An 18,892-nucleotide genomic window follows, 5' to 3' on the forward strand; every position below is an offset into this window, starting at 1 on the left:
CATACACAAAGACATAATTATATGTAGGCAAGTGTGTGTGTGTATACATATATATATAAATATATATACAACTAAAATCATATTACAGCACGAATGACCCAATTAAAAATAAATTACTTTCTAAATAGTTTTCAAAACATACTCAGATGCCCACCAGATAAATAAGGTTCCACATATATAATGATTAGAAAGATGGGATGAAATAAATGAGACAGTACAGTACAAAGTAATAATTTTAAAGGCAAACATCACTAGGGCTGGTTATCATGTTGGACAATACAGCATGAAAGTGCCCTATCAATGGACATGAGTACAGAACAACATTATGAAGAGCTAGTAGGGAGTTTCATTAATTCTATAAGGATGCAGTTCAAATCCTGGACACACTCAAAGGAAGTAATTCAGTGTGGACTGGAGATGCACATAGTCACTGTTAAATCATAGAACATGGGATCATCTTTAATGTCCATCAACAAATGTATAAGTCAATAAAATGTGATCCTTCTGAGTAAAATACCATTCCACCATAGAGATGTATAGAAAGGTCCCATCCATAGTAATATAATAGAACTTTGTGGACTCTATTATATGAAGACAGATGGAATACAAACCACAAATGACCTCAATTATAAGAAAGTATGATAGAAGATAGATGGTGGATGGGGAAAGTAAATGCTGGTTGTCAGCGGCTGGAGAGAATATGGGATAATGAGTAATGGCAAGGCTATTGCTTAGTGGCATGAATAAGTTACGTTAATTGCCACAACATGATAAATATAAACCATAATCTAACATGTAATGCTTTAAATGATTAGAAAGATAGAATTTGGATATGTTCCTTATAAGAAAGAATAGAGGATTAATGTATAGATATATTAAATACTACAATTAGGTCAGTGGTATATGTGTATGTGTGTGTGTGTGTGTGTGTGTGTTTGAAGTAGTTTGGTGTTGTGAATAATTCTAACCACCTGAAACAGTAAGCCTAATTAAATACTTTCTTTTATAAGTTGCCTTGGTCATTTTTTTCTTATCACAGAAATAGAAAAGAAAGACATGGGGTCTCACTATGTAGCCCTGTTTTGTTTTTGTTTTTTGTTTTTTTTTTTTTTGTTGTTTTCGAGACAGGGTTTCTCTGTGTAGCCCTGGCTGTCCTGGAACTCACTCTGTAGACCAGGCTGGCCTTGAACTCAGAAATCTGCCTGCCTCTGCCTCCTGAGTTGCTGGGATTAAAGGTGTGTGCCACCACCGCCCGGCATCACTATGTAGCCCTGTGTGGCCTGAAACTCACTATGTAGAGTAGTATGGTCTTAAACCCACGGAGATCTGCCTGCCTCTGCCTGCTGAGTGCTGGGATTAAAGGTATGTGTCAGCCCATCAAATAATAATAATAGTAGTAATTACAGTAATATTTTGGTTTTCTGAGACAGAGTTTCTTTGTGTAACCATGGCTGTCATGGAACTTATTCTGTAGCCCAGGCTGGCCTGGAACTCTGCGAGATATGTCTGCCTCTGATTCTTGAGTGCTGGGATAAAAGGCATACACCCCCACCAGTTGACTTTAATAATTCTTATTAAAACATGAACTGCATATTGAACATTTCTGGTCATTAAGAAGATCCATGTTCTTGTCACTTCTATATATTTCAGTGGCTGGAGGTATTGTGCATCTTTATTGTTCACTGTGGTCATTTCAAGCACGCATTACTAAATAATACAACATCTAACATTTCATTGGTGGTAGAACTCAGCATGCACAAACTGAGGATTTTCCTGTATGTTCCAGAATATGTCAGTAAATAACCGTTGACAAACTTTATATGGTCATCTGTCTCATCTGAGACCAGTATTGTGAGAAATCCTTGTAATTTCTGAATAAATCAGGAGTGGCCATGTGCCTCTTTTTCATACTGTGTCTACGGTAGACCAGGAGCTAAACCAAGAACCCTGGGCTGCAAAGAACGGGGAGATACTAATCAAACAAAGAGTCAGATTTGAGTGGATGAAAGAGCCCAAGTAAGGAGTTCAGACAAGTTGAAAACATACTTGAAAATGATTTTTCCTTGCTGTTTCACAAGAAACAAGTCTTCTTTTTCTATTTAACTTTTCATTTATTTTGAGGATTTCATGAATGAGTATTGTGTGTTTATATCATTTCCACCCCTTTAACTCTGTGTGTGTGTGTGTGTGTGTGTGTGTGTGTGTGTGTGTGATTCCTGGTGAATCAACTTAGTGTTGTGAGGTACATGTATTTATGGATAAACACTTGGAATTAGATAACTAATCAGTTTTAGAAATTAGAAGGTGTTTGATAGTTTTCACTCAGGAAATTGCCAAGTTTTCAGTCTTGGTCAAGAATGGTGTGTAGCCAGTCGTGGTGGCGCACGCCTTTAATCCAAGCACTTGGGAGGCAGAGGCAGGCGAATTTCGAGGCCAGCCTGGTCTACAGAGTGAGTTTCAGGATAGCCAGGGCTATACAGAGAAACCCTGCCTCAAAGAAACCAAAACAAAACAGAAAGATGTGTAATGTAATCTAGGGTTTTTGTTGTTTTTCTTCAATGATATTTCTTCACTTTGTTGATCTATATTTTGACTAAAATACATGGGCTATAGTTTTTAAAGTTTAAAAACTGTACATATTTATTTTTAATAAGTAAAACAGTATTTTTAGTATAACATCAAAGCTAGATGAAAAAAAATCTTGCCTCAAATTTGAAACACTCTTACCTTATTTCAGCATGTGAGAAGCAAAGGATAATTTCTTGGCTTATTTTGTGAAATTGGTAACTCAGTGGGATGGTTTCCTTGGGAATCTTTTTCCCTGGGGGATATCACCCCCAAATATTTTACTTGATGCTTTTTAACACAAATTGTTTTAGATTTGATCAGTCCAACACAAGTAGGCAGCATTGTAATTAGAGTCCTATTTTCTGTGTATTGATGCTGTGTTCATAAAATTTAGACACTGAAGTGGCTGAAGAACTTCTTAACCTTGTAGTTTCTACGAGAGGCGCTTGGCCACGGAAGTATTTGTTTATGTTCTGCTTATAGAGCAGAAGGGTTTTGTTGTCCCAATCAGTAATGGGAATGACAAGGTTTTCCCCTGAAGAACAGTGTTTTTACCCAAAGCAGTATGTGCCTGATATCAAGTAAAGGGTGGGAGGGACGAATTCCTTTCAATGTCTGTAAAGAAATTGATGTCTGCCAATGTGTTGTCAGAAAGCCTTTAAACAAAGAAAGAATCCCAAGATCAAAGCATCAAAGATTCAGGATGTTGATACTCCACTTGACCTGTGACACAAACACTGAAGACATGTTGCTCTGAAGAAACAACAACAACACATACACACATAGACACACACAAAGGGACATGCACAACTTTTACCAGGAGAATTAAGGAAGTCAAAAATGCCAGGAACAGATTACCAAGAAATATAGCCTATGTTTACTGAGAGCTTCTACTTTTTTTTTTTTTTCTCAAGACTGGATCTCGTTATGTAGCCCTGGCTGTGCTGGAACTCACTCTGTAGGCCAAATTGGCCTTGAACTCAGGGCCTGTCTCTGCCTTCTGAGTGCTGAGATTTTACAGGCTTGCAACACTACTGCCCAGTGAATTTCCTTTTTCCCCCGTTATTTCATAATACGTTTTCCTTAACACCTCGCCTTATTGGATTCATCTATTTAGTCATTTTTTCCCTCCACCCTTTGCTTGTGATTTCTTGATCTCCAGCCATTTTGTTCTGTCATTTTTAAGTTTCGTTCAGATATTTGATCCCTTTCTTTGTGCTTTCACGCCATTGAACAGTCTCTAGAACTGTTTTGTAGTCTGCTTCTAACTTGCTGTCCTTAGAGAACACTGCCCCCTTTTCACCCTTTCCCATGGCAATTGACATTTCTTAGGGTGTCTGCCGCCCAGTAGGCGTTGGATACGTGCAGTTTTCAGAACAAGCCATAGCTGGGACCCTTGGAAAAGTAAACGGAACAGGAAGTAGGTGGGCGGGATTGGGTATGGTGAGAGGACACTTAATAGTGGGTGGGACCAGAGTAGGCAACGTATTCCCAAAAGCCGGAGAGGACCTCAGCAAAACTCGCCTTTCCCTCAGAAATTTCCGGGGACACGTAGTGCAGAATTTGGGCCAAGGACACCGCCCAGGGTCTTGCGGAGACGTGAAAACTCCCGAGAGCCGCAGGTGCCGCGCGGGGCATCCTGGTGGAGTCAGCAGCGCGGCGGCGGAAACCGCAGCCCGGCGGCCCTGGAACCTCCCAGGTCAGAGGCACTGCGGGGCTGGAGCGGAGTAGGGTGTGATCGGTTTCTGGGCTACTCATTAGGACTCTGCTCTCATGAGCTCCTAAAAACTGGACAATTCCTGACTTTTTTTTTTCTTGTAAGGTTTTCAACATATTCTCTTAAAAATCTCACAATTCTCTTTGTTAGTTCGGAAACAACAAAACACTTTAAATTATCCAAGCTTTTCAAGAGAGTAGCATTTAGAGCTGGTGGATTGTCAACCTAAAAAACTTGTTAGATATTAATCACATAAGGATCGACAGAAGAATCACAAATATATTTTCACAAACTCCATCCACAGTTATAGTTGTAATCATTAATATTTGCTATGTAGAATTTTATCACTAACTGGGCATCTGAGATGCACACATTCTATGATGTAAATACAGTACTCAAAATCTTGTATTCCAGGTAAGGGTCTTAATGGTACATCTTAGAGTCCAGAAAGTCACCTTATGCATGCTGAGTGTGAGGATATCAGACCCTACAGTATGTTCAGTGACAAAGCACCATAGTAGAAAGGACCTTTGAGGAACTGTGGCTGCTTACTTACATCAGAAAACAGTCTCTAATTCAATGTGCCCTTGGTTCATAACCTGTACTTTACTCAAGGGCAGGTGGCCAAAGTGTTGCTTTTTATTTCAGGATTTGTTGATCTTCAGTGATGTGGCTGTGGACTTGTCCCAGGAAAAGAGGGAATGCCTACACTCTGTTCACAGGGCTTCTTGCATAGAGACTTCATGTTAGAATTAAAGTGGGATAAGGTAGAAAAGACCATTTATTTGATACTGAATTACTGATTTATTGAATGATTTACTTAAAGCACTGCTGTAGTGCTCTGCAACTTCATTTTGCTACTTGGAACAGAATGACCTTGGAGAGGTGGCTGAAACAAAAGTCTTGCCCTTACCAATCTTACCCGCAAAGCTTACATCTGTCAGCTGTAACCTGCATTTGAAAAGCCTCCAAGCTAACTGCCTTGATGTTTCAGGGAAGTCCTGCTTACTTTCCTTCTGGCCCCACCTTGTGCTTATAGACTATAAAATGCATATAGGAACTGGCCTGGAGACCAGGGCCTTTCAGAGCTCTCCCACCTTCGGTCGTCTGTGACATCTATTCTTTCACTGGCAGTGGTGTCTCAGAGTGCTTATTCTAGATTACACAATAGAAGCACAGCCTTTGGTTACTGTGTGTGAGAAAAGTTTTCTTGATCTATTATTTTCTCATCCTCAAGTTCCTTCTCAAACGAAGGGGCCGCACGTGTGTGAGCTCAGTGTGGCTGAACTTCACACCACAGCTCATTACAGGGAAAGATTCTCAAAGCAGGAAAGGACATTGTTATGAAGTGTTCTTTATTCCCCATGTTTCTCATTTGGGGAAGTGTTGGGTTTCTTTCATTTCTGTCCCATGGTAAATTCAGACTCAATAGTTTAGAATATTGTCATCCCAATCATGAAGTTTTGTTTCTGCTCTTGAGGGGTTTTTAATTTTTAAAAATTTTTTATTTGCTTGTGTGTTTTTGCTTACATGTATGTCTACACCACTTTCATGCCTTGTGCTACAGAGGCCCAAAGAAGGGGTCAGATACCTTGGGATTGGAATTACAGATGGTTGTGAGCCACAGTGAGCGTGCTGGTCCTTGGTCCTCTAAACAAGCAACAGCTACGAAACAATCTTCCCTGCCCTTTAGTTTTGGCTGAGCTGTGATAAGAGGTGGGATTCAAGTTGTACAAACTGGAAAAGCTCCCTGAATCTTTTCAGTATTCTAACACCACATGACAAATGGGGAATCATTTGTAAAATTCTCTATTTAGTTTTCTCTTTATCTAATTGAGCATAGTACTGTGTTAGAAATCCTGGTACTTAGCCAGGCGGTGGTGGCGCAGGCCTTTAATCCCAGCACTTGGGAGGCAGAGGCAGGCAGATTTCTGAGTTCGAGGCCAGCCTGGTCTACAGAGTGAGTTATAGGACAGCCAGGACTGCACAGAGAAACCCTGTCTCGAAAATCCTAAATAAATAAATAAATAAAAGAAAGAAAAGAAAGAAATTCTGGATCCTGGTACTTATTAATAAATCTCTTTCTCATATCCAGGACTCACTGATGAAGTGGAACAGGGAGTGCTGGATGGTGAAGAGAGAGAAGACTGTAGCAAAGGATCCAGGTATGTTGGGGGAAATTGAGGCAGGGATTGGTGAGAGGCTTAAAAAAAGGACGTGAAACTCATTTTTGCCACATTCTGTTTCACTAGGAATGATTCTGGAGACTTCCACTGAGAATAGCTTTCTTGAGATTATCCTATTGTAGGTGATGAAAGACTTTCTAAGAATTAATAGTAAGAAGCAAATGTAATTTTATTTGACTGTGCATGAGGTAGATGGTATCCATCTTGAATTCATATCATTGATCATGTCTTGAGACCAATATTAAATAGTTTTCATTACTATAATTTTAATATATTATAAAATTAGGAAAATTGATGCCTCTCTGTGTTTCTCTGTTCTCTGAATTTCGGGGTTTTCTGTAGTTCCTTCAGATTCTACATCTTTTAGAGTTAATTTCTCCATTTCCTAAAATAATGAAAGCAGAATTTTGATAAGAATTGCCTAGTATGTCTCTAAAGTATTAAGCTTCATGTTCATTGTCCTCTTAATGATACCTCCTGTACACTCACTGGGCTTATTGCTACAGTTTTAACAGATTTTCAAATTTCCTCTGGATTTGATCTTCCTTTGAAGATGTTTGAGCTATTCTTTGTTTCCCCCAATTTAATATCACTATCTCTATTCCTACAAAAATGCCAGGAAGATTTTGATAGGAATTTCTTGGAAACTCTATAGAAGACAAACCTCCTTCTAACATTGTCTTGACAAGTTTGCATAAGCACATGCAAGCTGTTGATTTTCATGTCCTGTGCTCTTCTGCTTTCCCTCTGCTGTTGATATCTGTATTCCAGGAACTCGATCTGTAGACCAGGCTGGCCTTGAACTCAAATCCGCCTGCCTTTGCCTTCTTAGGGCTGGGACTGATTAAAGGCATGCACTACCACCTTCTGGAGACTTCTAATTCTAAGATTTGACCACAGTAGAGCGTGCTCCCTGAAGTTTGAGAAGATTGTGAGACCTCTGCTTTTTTGTGGATGGCTTTCTGGAAGGCTGCTAGGCATAATCTTTTTCTGTGCTGTTGATGCTCATCTTTTCTTAGCAATACTCTGTCTGATATTATTATCTGACACTAAATGTTGGGTGGATGCTAAAGTTCCCCAGCATCACTGTCTGTTTTTTTTCCCTACCATTCTGTCACGATTGCTTCAGATATTTGGAAGCTTTCCTTTTCTTTTTCCCTTTGTTTCTTTCTGACTACCTGTCTGTTGTTTTGTTTTGTTTTTTAATGCTGAGGCCTATTTCTATTTGCATGTTTTCTTTGGGCAATATTCATTTATATTTGAAGAAATCACTGAGAAGAAAGGACAAACTCAAAACAGTTTGATTATTTTTTTTTCTGTCTTCCATATCTTACCATCTTTCTGAGCTCTTTGCCTTTCATTGGTATTCTTATAGCTTATTCCTTTATAAATTTCATTCTGGCATCTTCTACAGTATTTCTATTTTCTACTGTGAAGTGATTTCAGAAGTCATCTCATTATAAGAATGTGTTTCATTTAGAAGTAATTCTAAACAAAACCACATGCGTATATAGTTGGATTTTTTTTAAAGATGTATTTTATTTATTATATGTAAGTACACTGTAGCTGTCCTCAGACACCAGAAGATAGAATCAGTTCTTTTTACAGATGATTGTGAGCCACCATGTGGTTGCTGGGAATTGAACTCAGGATGTCCGGAAGAGCAGTCAGTGCTCTTAACCGCTGAGCCATCTCTCCATCCCTATAGTTGGATTTTATGACATTTTTTTCCTTGTTTAGTTGTTTAGGAAACTGCATACTTACTTGCATTGTGGCTGCAGTGAGTTCAAATTCCCACTGACAGTATATCTCCATATTCTTCCTACTGTGTTGTATCTTTGTCACTGTTTAGGACTATGAGGGTACACACTGAATGGTCAGAGTGATCTGTAGCTCCATTTAGAAACTAGTTCCCTATGTTCACATATGAACATGTTTCCCCTTTGTGTTACTTGTGTTATGTATGTCACTCTTCTAGGTCATACATAAACATTTGTGAGTCATTGCACCAAGGGAGAGAATAGGCCCAGTTTTATATTTTCTGAGTGGACTGATATTTTCCTCAACACCATTGGTTGAGGAGACTGTTCTATTCTTCAGCTTAAGATTTTGGTGTTTTCAAGAAAATCAAGAAGGAAGACCAACACGTGGATACTTCATTCCTCCCTAGAGTACGGAATAAAATATCCATGGAAGGAGTTGCAGAGACAAAGTTTGGAGTTAAGATGAAAGGATGGACCATCCAGAGACTGCCCCATCTGGGGGTACATCCCATAATCAGCCACCAAACGTAGACACTATTGCATACGCCAGCAAGATTTTGCTGAAGGGACCCCGATATAGCTGTCTCCTGTGAGGCTTTTCCAGTGCCTGGCAAATACAGAGGTGGATGCTCACAGTCATCTATAGGCTGGAACACAGGGTCCCCAGTATAGGTTCTAGAGAAAGTACCCAAGAGCTGAAAGGGGTCTGCAACCCTATAGGTGGAACAACAATATGAACTAACCAGTACCCCCAGAGCTCATGACTCTAGCTGCATATGTAGCAGAAGATAGCCTAGTCGGCCATCATTGGGAAGAGAGGCCCCTTGGTATTGCAAACTTTATATGCCCCAGTACAGGGGAATGCCAGGGCTAAGAAGTGGGAGTGAATGGGTAAGGGAGCAGGGCGGGGAGGGCAGGGGAGGGTATAGGGGACTTTTGGGATAGCATTTGAAATGTAAATGAAGAAAATATCTAATAAAAAATGTGTGGAAAAAAAGATTTTGGTGTTTTGGTAAAATTACAGATGGACTCAGCTGCTTTAGATGTTCTAGATCTGCTATTCCATTGCCCTGGGCTGTGTCTTCTCTTCTGCAACTACCATGAGATCACAACTTTTTGTTTGTTTGTTTGTTTGTTTGTTTGTTTTAGAGACAGGGTTTCTCTGTGTATAGGCATGGCTGTCCTGGAGCTACCTCTGTAGACCAGGCTGGCCTCAAACTCAAGAGATCCACCTGTCTCTGCCTCCCAAGTGCTGGGATTAAAGGCATACACCACCACTTCCTGGCTTCCTAACAGCTTTTAATATTAATTTTAGGTACAAAAGTACAAGAAGAGAAAAATCAGAAAAGGACAATAGGGAGAAATGGCTGGTTCTCCAGTAAATACATTCCAGGTCAGTGTTACACCCACTTCTAATCTATAACTATTCTATAGTTATATGTCTGATTTTTTGAAACAGGATTTCTCTGTATAGTCCTGGCTGTCTTGGATGTTCTGTGGATCAGACTGGCCTCAAACTCACAGATCTACCTGCCTCTGCCTCCTAAGTATTGGGACTAAAGGCATACACTACCACCACCAACACCAGGTTCACTGCAGGCCTTTAACTCTGTGTTTATGTTATTTAAAGTGTTTGTTTTATTTTTCTTCTGATAGATAAAATTAACTGTGTAAATGTACATCTCCAATGAAGCACAGCCTTCCCTCTAACTGTCTTCCCCAGACTTCAGCTTGTAAGGGTAAATTAATTAAAGACCTGTATTCTGAAAGTATTTTCCACTGTGACTGATGATCAAAGAAATATATTAATCCCCAGTTGCTGCAGAGGGTATATATATATATATATATATATATATATATATATATATCCATATATATTGTTGAGGTCTGGAAATTGTTACACAAACCACTCAGACATTTATCTCAATTAAACAAGCTGGTTCATTGAAAGCACACCCCAAGATTGATCAGGGACACAGTATAGAGTCTAAAGCTAAACTGCAGCCACAAATGTTTCCCAGAGCCAGTGTATATAGGCAAAAACCACCATGAGCTCATGTGCAGATACAGGAAGTTCTGGCCAGGATTGGCCCTGACTCAAGCTATTTTCGCTACTAGCTAAACAAGAACTGTTCTAACTGACCGTTATTCTGATTGGTCCTAAGTGGAACGTATGGTTATGGATTTTCTTAATATTAACAAGCCTCAGACCATAACAGGGTATGTGGTCAGCTTGACTCTGCTCTGAGTCAAGCTATTTTTCTGTGTCAGTAACAATATAAAATGACTGGTAGTTATGGAGCAAAATGGCTACACCTAGGTTGATTGAGGGGGCTTCAACATATATTAGTGAGAAAGGCCTCATGCTCAACAGATGCTCTGATTGAAGGATCTGTCAGGTTTCCTCAAACCAGTTTTATGCAGGTGGTTTTATGCACCTTCAGACACCTGGAATTCCTCTCTAGCACCACTGAACTATTTATAGAAAAATAGACAAGACCGCACTGTCTGTTATTCTAATAGAGTTTTGAAGCTCTCTAGAAAGTGTGGAACACTCAGTTCTCTGTGTGTTGACTTTAAGCAGTGGTTTTCAATCTGTGGGTGATGACCCCTCAGCAAACTTCTGTCTCCAGAAATGTTTACGATTTGAAAGAGTAAACAAGTACAGTTATGTAGGAACAACAAAAATACTTTTATGGTTGAGGCTCACCACAGCATGAGGAGCTGTATTAAAGTGTCACGGTATTCGGAAGATTGAAAGCCACTGGGCTAAAGTGATACTCTTGTCAGTAGATTCAGGCTGCAATTTCTTTGCTTCTCTCCTTCAAATATTCCTTCCTTCCTTCCTTTTTTTCTTTTCTTTGTCTTTTTCTTTTTTTCTTTTCTTTTTTTTTTTTTTGTTGGGTTGTTGTTATTGTTGTTGTTTAAGACAGAGTTCCTCTGTACAGCCTTGTCTGTCCTGGAACTTACTCTTTAAACCAGGCTGTCCTAGACCCATAGAGATCTGCCTGCCTCTGCTTCCCAAGTTCAGGAATTAAGGGCGTGGACCATCACCACCCTGCATCCTTGATAACTCTTCAGGAATGAAACATCTCTGAAATTTGTGAAATTGCTATTTGTGTTTCTTGAATTATGTGTATGTTTTTGAAAAAAATAAGTATATTATCTCATATGTGAATCTTGCTGATTTTTATATGTACTTTATAGTTGCCAAAATCTCATAAAATGATTTTTCTGTTTGTTTGTTTTTCAAGGCATAGTTTCTCTGTGTAACAGCCCTGGATGTCCTGAACTTGCTTTGTAGACCCAGAGATTTCCCTGCCTCTGCCTCCTGAGTGCTGGGATTAAAGGCCACTATATTTGGCCTCATAAAACAATCTCATATATGATGAATGTTTGGAGAACTGGTGATTTGGATTGTTGTTATTCCCTCTTACTATGAGAAAACCAAGACTCTTTAACAGACTTACTTATTTACATTATATATTTATTTTGAGACAGAGTCTTACTTTGCAGCTTTGATTTGGAATTCACTGTAGAAGCCTAGAATGCAGAGATCTGCCTACCTCTACCTCCTGAGTGCTGGGATTTAAGGTGTGTTCTACCATGCCTGATAGTTAAGACTCTTTGACATTATGTTCATCCATAGATTCTGCTTCTCAAGTTCTGCCTCTTTGCTATAAAAAAATGTGGAGCTGGGGTATGGATCCTAGAGCATTAACATCCCAACTGAGTTTATTAGAGTATAATCCTATAAGGCCCAACTGTAGAGATTGATCCAGTGTCAGTATTTTACTGGGTCTACTATTTTGATATTTAGAGCCACAATTTTGCTCATCACAAATTTTATGTCTGAAATGCATACAATATGATTCTATGTGAAATTAACACTGTCTTCATAGAACTATATTTCTCTGTCCAGACCTTAAATTTATGTCTTATTTGCCCTAAAAGAATATTGTTTCTGAAAATATGATATCATCCTGTTTTCCCAGAGTTGGAAAATGTGTTTTTGAGTATCATGATTCCAGAAAACATTTTACTGAATAACTGTGCTTCTTCATTTACAGGGGAAAAAAAAAAAAGAAAGAAAAAAAGAAAAAAGAAAAGGCCCTGTTTCCCTTATACTCTCTGTATCCAGGAAAAGACTCTTCTCATGGTAAACATTTTCATTGCAGGGTCTGTTGACATTCCGAGATGTGGCTGTGGACTTCTCCCAGGAGGAGTGGGAATGCCTGGACTCTGCTCAGAGGGCTCTGTACATTGGTGTAATGTTAGAGAATTATAGCAACCTGGTGTCTGTGGGTAAGGACATTATTCTTGCACAATTCCTAACTCATCCTTGATTTATACCTACTTTATAGGTGTGGAGACTTTTTGAGTAGCTGTCTTAGAAACTATAGAAAACTAGGTAAATTATGTTAATGAATACTTCTTCGTGGTATCTGATGTTTTTCCTTATGGAGGTGTTATAAAGACTTCCTTTTGAGATCTGGCCTCAGCATGAGGAGGGTCCTGAAAAAAGGTGGGGAATGGGAGCTGTGCTGATTCAATAATGACTGTAGTCAGTAGTGGATGCAAACTGTCAATTCAAGTGTACTCTCTTGGCCCGAGAATTCTCATCATTAATGCAACAGTTATTGGACTGGAGGGTACATATGTCTCCTCATAATTCCAAGTTTGACTACATCTACAATGAATAATTTCTACAAAGAGCTTTGTAGGCTTTTATGGCCTCTATAGTTATATTGTCTAGATCCTTTCCCATGGCCCTAAAGATCAACTGGAAAGCCTATTCCTCATCCCCCACAGCCTTATGACCACCTCCATTTCCCAGTCCACATCTATATCATTTATTATGGAGTCATTAGCTCTGAGTAATGAGGGATATATATTCCCCAGAAAGAGAGATTTAAAGTAAAACAAATAAAAGAGACAGCAGATCAGCTTCAGGGCAATAGCAACCATCAAGTGCATCCTGGGATCAATGCCCTCGTGGTTCTCCAGGGGCAGAAACTGTGTCACACCGCCCCTTAGGTAGGCATGCCAGACCTAGCACTTTTGGGTCCACAGTACATTCAGAGACCCAGTAGCAGATGTTTCCACCCACCTACATTCTAATGTTCCATCATTGCATTTGACTCAGTTTTAGCTGAAGGCAGAATTTGGTTTGCAAACTGAAAATGTTGCCTAAGTATTTCTTCAGCTTTATTTATTTTATTTATGCATGGATGTTAGCCTGCATTCTCAAAGTGCCTGACTTAGCCAGCAGAAAACAACAAATGCCCTGAATCTAGAGTTACAGAGGAGTATGAGCTTCCCCAGGAGGCTGGGAACAAAAACTGGTCCATTGACCCATCTCTTTAAGACTTCCACAAATACTTGTAAAACTCCTACATGAAATAATGACTAGCAAATCATATCTAGAGCTTTCTATTATGTCATCTCTTAGATATCTGGTATGTCCTATAGAATCCAACAAAATAATGTGCTACTTTGTGTGTCTGTGCCAATTTCTAATACGCAGGTATTATTGTGTGCAAGGCAGACCTGGTCCCCCATCTGGAGCAAATCTATATACCCTGGAATGTGAAGAGAGAGGAGATGGTGGCTAAACCAGGTAGAGGTGAGTGAATAAGCACGAAAGAGGGACTCAAGTGAAAAAGGAAGGTAAAACAGAAATCGGTTTTACCATATTCTGTCTCACTAGAAACTTTTTGCTTTTTGTTTGTGATTCAAGAAAGAGTTTCTCTATGATAGCTGTGGCTATCCTGGAACTTACTCTGTAGACCAGGCTGACCTTGAATGCACAGATATCCACCTGCCCTCTGCCCTCTGCCCTCTGTCTTCAACCCTCTGCCCTGTGGCCTCTGCCTCTGCCCTCTGTCGTCTGCCTCTTGAGAATTTCTACTTAAGGGAAGACAGGGAACACAGGGCTGAATTTGTAGATATCAGACAGTATAAAGTTTGAAGGAAAAACTACATAATAACTACCCATGACATCCCTACCCTGTTTCAGCTATAGCCTTAGATATTTAGTAAAAATATTTTCTTTGCATCTATTATTTTTGATGAATTTTAATGGATCATTAAGAAAAATCTCTATCAGTGTGTGTGTGTGTGTTTATGTATGCTTTTGAGACAGACTCTCTCTATGAAGTGGTGGCTGTCATTCGATTCACTATGTAGACAAGGCTGGCCTGGAATTCACAGAGATCTGTCTGCATCTATCTGATAAATGCTGGGATTAACATCATTCTGCACCACACCTAGTTCTACCATGTTTATTCAAAAGTTTTTAAAGACAAAAGAAATTTGATTATTCTGAGCAGGGATTGTATAGTAGCATACTTATTAAGTGGAGATATTTTGAACTTAGTGTTAAACATTTCTACAATATTTCTGGGAAAAACAGTTAGACAGAGTAACATATTTCAAAGGTAATTTTTTTCAGAGAGCTCTGTTCCCAAGTTCATTCTTGTTTCTTCAACTATTTGTTCTACTTTTTGTAAGGTATGCAGTTTAGAAAAGAATGGAAAGACTGTTATCAGTGATGGAGATCAGGCTAGAGGTTCTTCTGAGCATTCATACAGTGACTTCCACACAGTAATAATGAATGATAGGAAAAGCTCTGCAGAGAGCTCTATTCTAAAGAATTGTGTTTACTTATCTCAGAGAACTTAGATATTAAATCTGTTTAACCATTCCTCAATCCTCCTTTCCCTAATTGTGCTCATTTTCCAGAGAACTATCGAATGTGCAGTGAATCTGAGATTGTCTTCTATGAAGACTCAAAGAGTATCATCTATGAGCATGTGGATATGCAATGGCAGTACAGTGAATGCAATGAAATTGGCAAAATGCTTCCCGAATCCTCGGGATGGATACTTTGCAAAACAAATAATACTCCAGAAATCTGCAACAAATACAGATTTGGTAACCACAAGGATGCGTATATTGAATCAACAAACCTCAGTAGACATAAAAGTATGCACACTGAAGAAGAACCTTGCAAATATAAAGACTATAGCAAATCTTTAAGTTTGTTTTCAAACGTAAGTCAGAGTCATGGAATCTACATAGGAGAGAAAGAATATAAAGAATGCGATAAAACTTTTGGCTCTTTCCCAAAACTTGTACAGCTAAGAATCCATAGTGGAAAAAACCCACAGAAATGTAGGAAATGTAGAACAGGATTCAGGACCTGCTCAAGCCTTAGTACACAACAGAGAACTTATACTGGAGAGAAACCATGGATATGCACAGAATGTGACAAGGCTTTTAGGTGGTTGTCAGATCTTAAAACCCATTACAGAATCCATCCTGGAGAAAAGCCTTTCAAATGTAAGGAATGTGGCAGATCTTTTACCTTCTGCTCTTCTCTTAGAGAACATCAGAACATCCATAAGGGAAAATTGTACAAATGTTGGAAATGTGACAAATCCTTTACCCGGTGCTCATCTCTTAGAGCACATGAGAAAATTCATACAGGAGAGAAACCTTTCAAATGTAAGGAATGTATTAAGTCCTTTTATATGCTGTCCCAGCTTAGAAAACATGCCAGAACACATACTGGAGAGAAACCATACAAATGTAAGGAATGTGACAAATCCTTTACCTACTCCTCATCTCTTAGAGAACATCAGAACATGCATGCTGGAAAACTATATAAATGTCAGGAATGTGACAAGTACTTTACCCGGTGCTCATCTCTTAGAGCACATGAGAAAATTCACACTGGAGAGAAACCTTTCAAATGTAAGGAATGTGGTAAATCTTTTTATATGTTGTCGCAACTTAGAAAACATGCCAGAACTCATACTGGAGAAAAACCATACAAATGCAAAGAGTGTGAGAAATCCTTTACTCAGTGTTCAACCCTTAGGATACATCAGAAAATTCATGCTGGAGAGAAACCCTACAAATGTAAAGAATGTGGTAAGTGCTTTTATAAGTTGTCATATCTTAAAGTCCATTATAGAACCCATACTGGAGAGAAGCCTTACCAATGTAAAGAATGTGGTAAGGGCTTTTCCCAGTTGTCTTGTCTTAAAAGCCATGAAAGAATCCATACTGGAGAGAAACCTTACAAATGCAGTGAATGTGACAAATCCTTCACACACTGCTCAACTTGTAGGAGACACCAGAGCACTCATGCTGCAAAGCTTTACAAATGTGAAGAATGTGACAAATCCTTTGCCAAACAGTCATCTCTCAGAACACATCAGAAAGTTCATGCTGGAGAGAAACCTCATGCTTGTAAAGAATGTGGTAAGGCCTTCTATCAACTATCACATCTGAAAGTACATTACAGAATCCATACTGGAGAGAAACCTTATAAATGTGATGAATGTGAGAAATCATTTACGAAATGTTCATCTCTTAGAACACATCAGAAAATTCATGCAGGAGAGAAACCTCATGCTTGTGAAAAATGTGGCAAGGCCTTCTATCACTTATCACACCTTAACATCCATTACAGAATTCATACAGGGGAGAAACCTTACAAATGTAGTGAATGTGACAAATCCTTTACCACACTGGCAAACCTTAGAAGACATCACAGACTTCATACTGGGGAGAAAACTTTCCATAGTAAATAATGTGGTGTATGCTTTTCCGAAAATGCTGTCCTTAGGCACCACTGGAGGCTCCACTCCAGAAAAACATTATGAACATGAGAAATCTGAGAAGGCCTTTACAGAATATTTAAATCTTAGAAAACATCTAAAGTTTATAGTGAAATGTTATACTATTGGAAGCTTTTCATTAAAACATTATACTTGTTCAACCTCAAAAAATTTATAATGAAGACAATGTGTTAATCTAAAGAATGCTACCAAACCTTTAGTTATTCCCTGAAATAATATTAGAGAGAAATCATACATGTTTGCCATTGTGCTATATTCATGCCTCACTGCACAGTAGAAATTCCTCTCTAGAGACCCTAAAGAAATATCATTGAATTTGGCAAAGCCTGTTCCTACTAGACTTCTGGAAATTCTTCCTGAAGAAAAACCCAAGAAAGTGCTTTAATAAAGGCACCCTTGTTTTTTTTTTTTGTTGTTTGTTTGTTTTGTTTTTTCACCTTCAAATACTCGTTCTGGAGTGAAAACCTGTCAATCACAAGATGGTGAGAACTTAACAGTGATAATCTGTGTGCTCATGCACAGCTAGAAAATCCCCCAAGAATGTACAGGAAAATTATTTTTCAGTACTAAAGAAAGTTGAAGTATTTAGTAGAACTGCAGAGCATAGTAAGAGTAGAAATTTCATGTACAAATAATACAACACAAAGGTTTGTAGGCATTAGAGAAGCCAGTGTACTACATTAGCAAATGGTTATATATAATTGGTATCAATTGCTGCTCCTTCAGAGCTGATGAGCCCAAGACAGGAGTCAGGAAAGTTAGTAGGGACTGACAATAACCATCAAGGGACCTTAATTGCCTGCACAATCTTAATGCCAATTTCAAGCACTCTATGTGTCAGGGCTCCTTTGTACACAGATTCTGCACAGATCAAAGCCCATTTGATGATCTTTCAGTAGTTTTCTTCATTTCTTATCATTTAAAAACAATTCCTAGCCAGGCGTGATGGCACACGCCTTTAATCCCAGCACTTGGGAGGCAGAGGCAGGCGGATTTCTGAGTTCGAGGCCAGCCTGGTCTACAAAGTGAGTTCCAGGACAGCCAGGGCTATACGGAGAAACCCCGTCTCGAAAAACCAAAAACAAACAAACAAACAAAACCAAAAATACCCAGTTCTTAGCCAGGTAGCAGTTGCACAGGCCTTTAATCCAAGCACTTGGGTCGGGGAGGGTAGAGGCGGGTGGATCTCTATAGAAGCTAGCCTGGTATAGCCAAAGCTATACAGAAAGACCCTGTCTCAAACAACACACACATTCACAAAGGGGGAGAGGAGAGAGAGAGAGCAATTCTTGCTACTTAAACAGAATCCTGTCTTGAAAACCCTCGACTTTCAGAAGTTACTCTTTTATTTGTAATAAATATTGATTGTAAGCAAACCTACTTCTGTTGACTACACCTGGAAGAGGCATGAAAGTACTTTCAGGGAACAACACCATATTTGGAGAAACTGTCTTGGAGTTTTCCCATAAGCACTCAGAACTCTCCTTACATAGGTTCATCCATGGACCATGTTACAACATCTTTCCCATTTTATCTTTTGAACTCAGTATGTCTAGAATGGTTTTCATTCAAGATGTAGACAAATCTAATTGTCATTTGATGCATGAGTATTCTATAAATAAGCAAATTATCAACACAATAATATTAGGCCAGTGAAAGCATTATTTGTTACGATCTGCCATCAGGTATGGGAGCCTTCCTCCTAGCAATTTAGCTACTCCATAAGTCATATTGAAAGACTCCGAAAGGAGCCCCTCGCTCAGGCCTCAGGACAATAGCGGACACCCAAGAACTCACGATAGACCGAGCTTGTTGCAAACCACTTGAGGCTTTATTCGGGGAAAGCCAGAGCTCTGGGGATGACTCATATCCCACGCAGGGGTAGAGGAGTGGACCTCGAGAGGAAAGAGGTCCCAGTTTTTATAGGCCCTCACGGGAGAAAGGAGAAGGGGGGGCAGTAGGGGATTTCCAGATCTAAACAATGTCTATTCTCAAGAAATGGGTATG

The 18,892-nt window shown here is 39.2% G+C and overlaps 1 protein-coding gene across 1 annotated transcript in view; it reads left to right on the plus strand.

Annotated features, from left to right (window-relative positions):
• LOC110312426 (zinc finger protein 93-like) overlaps nucleotides 1–17,299 on the plus strand; it is a 23,247-nt gene extending 5,948 nt beyond the window's left edge. Inside the window, 6 exon segments of the mRNA XM_029471046.1 lie at nucleotides 6,381–6,450; nucleotides 9,550–9,627; nucleotides 12,413–12,539; nucleotides 13,762–13,860; nucleotides 14,979–16,822; nucleotides 16,824–17,299. Of these exon segments, the coding sequence (XP_029326906.1) occupies nucleotides 9,598–9,627; nucleotides 12,413–12,539; nucleotides 13,762–13,860; nucleotides 14,979–16,822; nucleotides 16,824–17,042 (2,319 nt within the window). The 5' untranslated portion in view covers nucleotides 6,381–6,450; nucleotides 9,550–9,597 and the 3' untranslated portion in view covers nucleotides 17,043–17,299.
• The last annotated feature ends 1,593 nt before the right edge of the window (nucleotides 17,300–18,892 follow it).

Source organism: Mus caroli, chromosome 17, assembly GCF_900094665.2.
Source record: "Mus caroli chromosome 17, CAROLI_EIJ_v1.1, whole genome shotgun sequence".
Lineage (NCBI taxonomy): Eukaryota > Metazoa > Chordata > Mammalia > Rodentia > Muridae > Mus > Mus caroli.